This window comes from Setaria italica, chromosome I, assembly GCF_000263155.2.
Source record: "Setaria italica strain Yugu1 chromosome I, Setaria_italica_v2.0, whole genome shotgun sequence".
Lineage (NCBI taxonomy): Eukaryota > Viridiplantae > Streptophyta > Magnoliopsida > Poales > Poaceae > Setaria > Setaria italica.
This window is the reverse complement of record NC_028450.1, coordinates 6,199,217-6,204,475: the sequence shown is the minus strand read 5'-3', so window position 1 is coordinate 6,204,475 and position 5,259 is coordinate 6,199,217. Positions and strand designations below refer to the sequence as shown.

General features: G+C 40.1%; 1 protein-coding gene across 2 annotated transcripts; it reads right to left on the bottom strand.

Moving 5' to 3' along the window:
* Positions 1-113: 113 nt before the first annotated feature.
* On the bottom strand, positions 114-4,625 carry LOC101771518 (putative glucose-6-phosphate 1-epimerase). 2 transcript variants are annotated; one of them, XM_004951664.3, is made up of 9 exons: positions 4,461-4,625; positions 3,007-3,081; positions 2,592-2,648; positions 2,350-2,507; positions 2,094-2,234; positions 1,566-1,668; positions 1,384-1,483; positions 978-1,221; positions 114-462 (listed from the first exon to the last, which is right to left on the bottom strand). In XM_004951664.3, the coding sequence occupies exons 1-8, from the start codon at positions 4,551-4,553 to the stop codon at positions 1,001-1,003; spliced, it is 948 nt and encodes a 315-aa protein (XP_004951721.1). In that variant the 5' UTR covers positions 4,554-4,625; the 3' UTR covers positions 114-462; positions 978-1,000. The 2 variants fall into 2 exon arrangements, with proteins under 2 accessions (XP_004951721.1, XP_004951722.1); XM_004951665.3 differs by having other exon boundaries at positions 114-458.
* Positions 4,626-5,259: the final 634 nt, after the last annotated feature.

Genomic DNA, 5,259 nt, shown 5'->3' with positions numbered 1-5,259 from the left:
TTAGGCTTAATAGATTCGTCTCGCCATTTAGCCTCCATCTGTGTAATTACTTTTATAATTAACTTATATTTAATCCTTCTAATTAGTCTCCGAATATTCGATGTGACACGGACTAAACTTTAGCTCCAATACAGCCTCAAAATTAATGTCGTAATATTTTTGTTTGCCACAGGCAGTACAAACTTGGCTCCCTTTGCAATGCAATACAAACGCGGTTCCAGAAAAAAAAAATCAAAGCCGTATGGTATATTGGTATACATGACTGATACAGAATGTCCTCTCTGGCCGTAAACATGGATGAAAAATTCTCCATCTTTTTTTAGTATGAACACATGGTAACTTCAATCCCAATGTTGCTCCAGAAAAACCACAGGCTACTTTGGAATTGGACAGGAAAACAGAAACTTAGAAGTCCACGGACAAGATTTCAAAATTATCAAATTCAGAGTCGCGGGAGTCTTCCTGCAGCAAAATACTGTAACTTAGAAAATGGAAGAAAACTACAGCTACCAGAGATCATTTGAAACAAGAACAGTTTTGAAAAAATCCACATACTTTTAGCTCTCGGGAGAAACCACGTGTAACTAAGATCTAGGGAAATATCGTAGTAGCTTAGTTGGAGTTAGCGGAAGCAAAAGTATGTCAACCTTGGCCAGACAGCTACTAAAGCTAGGTATAGTTGGTTTGAAGAACTGTTGACATTGATTGGCATGTAAGGAAGAATGTTTACATTAAGCATTGTATAATTACCAGCTATCAGCTATCCTGTAACAAGGACCAAAGTGTTATACATGAGCTCATGTAGAGACTGTTTCGTGACTACATGCCCATTTTTAATCATGAATTATTTTCCACCATCTATGTTATAAAGGGTTTTACAAGTAAATGAGTGGCTTTATAATTTTAGACCAGATTGTGGTTCACAATTTATTTGCTAATCTGACACAAGGACTCAAAGTAAGTTCCAGAATACTCACATATGAGGAAATCATCGAGAAGCTTAGATTGTGTGCATCCGACGAATCACTTCAGGATCCAATTGTCCACTGCTGTAACTGGATGGTACAGCGGAAATTTCCTGCGTCCCTAGCCACTCTTTACCTGGCTTTAAAGTAATTGGCTTCTCAATAGCTGCAGCCCCTACGCATAGCATGTTTTTGTATTCATCATCCCCGAAATCTGGCATTGCTTTGGCCTTCTTGTCCCAAGGGTTCCAAACGACTGCAAAATGAGCAGTGGCAACAATTTATACCATGAGAATGAAAAAAGAGATCAAAAGCAATAGCTGGGCATAGTTTGGAGACAGAATTTCACAGATCAAGATTTTTTTTCGAGGAACCACAGATCAAGATTGTAATGTGAGAAAGAATTGGCCTAACTCACCAACATCTGGAAGTCCCTCTTTCCTCAAAACTAACGTTCTTTTCTTCTCATGATCAATGATGACAATCTTTGGTGGAGCACTCAAATATATCTTGTCCACCTTGTTCAACATGAACATAATTAGAGTTTCATTGGCACTGAAATGGCATCAAACCATGAAGTTTAGTAGAACACAATCTTACTTCAGACTCAAATACAACTGCATCTCCTTGTTCAGTACAACGATTCTTGGATTGCAAGTTGTCAAGATAGTCCAAGGTCTCCAAACCTTCAACCCGCACTTCACTGGAATGTGAAAACATATTTCAGGGAATTGAAACAGAAATTAGCCAATGTTCCATGTATATCTATCTGGTGGACTGAACAATCTTTTCGCAGGAACAATATGGTCTATTCATAAAGCACAAGGTAAGGTTGTAGTGTCTGAGGTTTGTATTCAAAGGTAAGAAGTTCCTCGTATACAATCTCTTTGTTTTCCAAAAGAAAAGGATTTAGATTTCATTGCAACATAACAATAATAACTCAGAGCCTGAATCTGAAGGTGATAAATTCATCAGTTCCTAAAAAAACATCACTCATGTTCGAGGAAAAAAAATCAACATCACTCAGTATTGAAGCAAGTTTCCTATCAGTTATCCGTCTTTTTACACTCAAGGAACCGTAAGAAATACTGAAAATAACTTTATGCAAAATACCATTTTGCAATGTACCTGATATCAGATACCGAAAAGTAGGTATGGTATGCAAATGTAAATTGGAATGGCTTGCCATCAGAGCTGACATTTTTTATTCGAGATGTGAGGATAAGATCTCCCCTTGGACTAAGAGCAACTCTCAGACGAAATTCATAACTGCAAATCATGAACGATGAACACAGTTAGTTCAGTGGGGGAGGCCAGATGAATATAGTGGTACTTTTTATCTGACATAGCAATTGGATAATTCAGTGATTAACTAGATGGTGACCTATGGGGCCAGATCTTCAAATCCTCTTGAGACGACTTGAGTATCAAGTCAATATGGCAATTGGAAGTAGCAACTGGAAAAGGAGGTGGACTTTCATCGACACTCCAGTATTGGTTCCTTGCAAATCCATGCTGTTCAAGAGCTCCATGGCTACCTAACTGCAAGATGGAATTGTTAATCTGGGTGTTACTAGACAAACTGCTTTCAAGGGAAACATGACTATAACAGCTTGATGACCATACTTGAGGGAAGCAAATTTGGATGCCACCACGAATTGCTTTTGGCGGTTTAAAAGTAGCCTGGCAAAAAAAATTGAAATTTATAATTACTAGTGATGGAGTCAAACTCAAACCACATGTACATTGTGGAAACTTGCAGCACTTTGAATAAAAGGAAAGCAAACTTAATATAGAACCTTCTATTACCAGTGGATCGTCTAGCATTGGTATTGACGTAACATAATGCTGAAGGTTAAAGAGTTAAAAATGATAGCCTACTCCTAACATTGTCCAATGCCAACATGATAACAAAATGAAGAATAGCACCTGATCTAATAAGATAAGGACAAACATAAAACATTCTAAAGAGCTATCATTCCATGAAATATCCATCTAGGCATACACAAATGTTGTTGCTGAAACTAAAAGGTCTGAATACCTTGTTACTGACAAAAAGCAGTTGGTGACCGAAGTTATTTTTCCAAAATGTCACTTGACCTCCATATAGATATACCTGTTAACAGTTGAAAATAAAAACTGAGAGGATGCCAGATGCTTGTTGAGGGATAATATCACTTCCAAGATGAGCGTCAAAAGTAAAAACAGTTTTGGCCAACTTATGACTATGGCCGAAATGTCCATATATTCTTGCGTCGATGGCCAGAGAATAAGCAAGCAATGACCACTGCATTAATTAGGTAAAGAATTCTAGTAGTTTTATTGTTCTTTTCACTTTCACGTTGATTTTTCAGAAGCTGATCAAATCAAGATAGACTTGTATCTCAGGGCCCAGCTGAATTATGATTGTTGGAAAGATAAGATATAATCTGTTATTTGGACCTCTAGTTCTTACATAACAATTGTTGGAGTTGAACAGCTTACACACTAGTAAGGTCATACTTTGTGTTAGACAAAGAAAAGTAAGCTGGTGCCAAAAAGCAAACTATGAACAAAATGGGCCTTATTACTAGCCATCCAATCTTTTCTTATAGATTGTATAGATTATAGAAGAAAACTTCCAGTCTAGCAGAGTGTGGACGCTGATGGTTTTGATCAAAGGAAATGTTCAGTTATCCACAGTTCCACACCAATGTGACATGCCACGAGTGTCAGGTCAATATCCTGATAGGATATAAAACCCGTAAGCTATCTAGCTGTCTCCAGAACCTTAACATAAAACAGAGGCAGATAAACCAAAAAGACGTGACATGACCATTCTTTTTTTTCCCGGAATATGCCAGGCCTGACCCTTCTGCGTATTCAGAAACTATATTTCTGCATATGCATCAAATATTTTAATATTTTTTTTTGGACATGTCCAACCATGACCAAGTAGCTATGGGTGGAGACAAAAAAAATTGACCAAAGAAATACAAAATGCTATCGGGAAAAAAAACAAATATTAACTAGTCCAGCCCAAACCGCAGCTGAAAGAAAGCATCACGGAAGCCCACCCACGGCCAACCATGTATCCAGATTGCTGAACGATCAAATCAACCGATAATAATTTATGGAGAGCGAAATGATCCATCGATAAGCGAAGGGTCAAACACTAGGTTGGCGCTGCCTCTGGCCAACCTACCTCCCCACTACATGGTCACAACTCACAACACGTACTGTTCCTTGACCACCCTATGACCATTACGGCCATCCCTCTAATAACTCTCATTTACCGAAAAAAATACAATTCCTCCAAATTCTAACCACCCATTTACCCTACCGCGATCGAGACTGCTGGCAGAGTTCTGTAATATAACGAAGCGAAATCAATTTGTAGGAGGGCGCGGAACGATGATTAAGACCGGATAATTTTTGCGAAGAACACAATCGAGGAATAGAGATTTCGATAGAGGTGATCAGGTGACGGTGAGGCGGCGGAAGGGGTGACCTGACCTCGACGGAGCTGCCCCGGGCCTCGCGGAGGACGAACTTGTCGAGGCCTGTGGCGCGGTCCTTCACGCGCTCCACGGACGCCGTCCCGGCCATTCGTCGGTCTCCGACGGCGAGGAAGCGCCGGGTCGAACCTTCGGCTCCGACGGGCGACGGCGAGGAGATGAAGTGGAGGGAACTGGGGATTTTCCTTTGTTCGTGGGAAAGGCTCATTTATAGGCGGCGGCAAAGCGGCCAGCCAGCAAGTGTGAGCGAAGAGAACGCATCACATCTCATGAAGCGCATTTTACAAGTACGCTTTCCGCTTACTGTTGGTGTTGAAAAATCCATATAGCTAACTCATCAAATTCTTATAAAAAATAAAAGCGAAAAGGGGCTGTGGGATATAAAGTGCTTAGGAGGGGGATGGAGTGTCCAGGAGCACTTTTAGCCCCTTTTAGGTCTTTTTGGGGGCTAAAATTTAGCTCCCAAAGTTTAGTTATTTGTCACTTTTAGCCCTTCTGTTTGGATCCCAAGAGCTAAATTATAAGCTAAAAGTGCAAGACTAAAATTTAGTCCACGGATCCAAACAGGACCTTATATATAACGTTTCAGAGTCCATCGAATATTTAAATCTGCTCGAGTTGCCTGACAAGTAGTGATCAGTTAGAGAACATTGCAGGGGTCTTCCTGCCGACTTTTTTTGTTTTTAGTCCTTTTTGCGAAAGATTCTCACAAATACGTCCCTGAAGGAACCAATTCCAAAAATGGACCCTTAGCTTGGCGCCATCCACGCTGGCGCCAAGCTTACACGTCTCGGCAC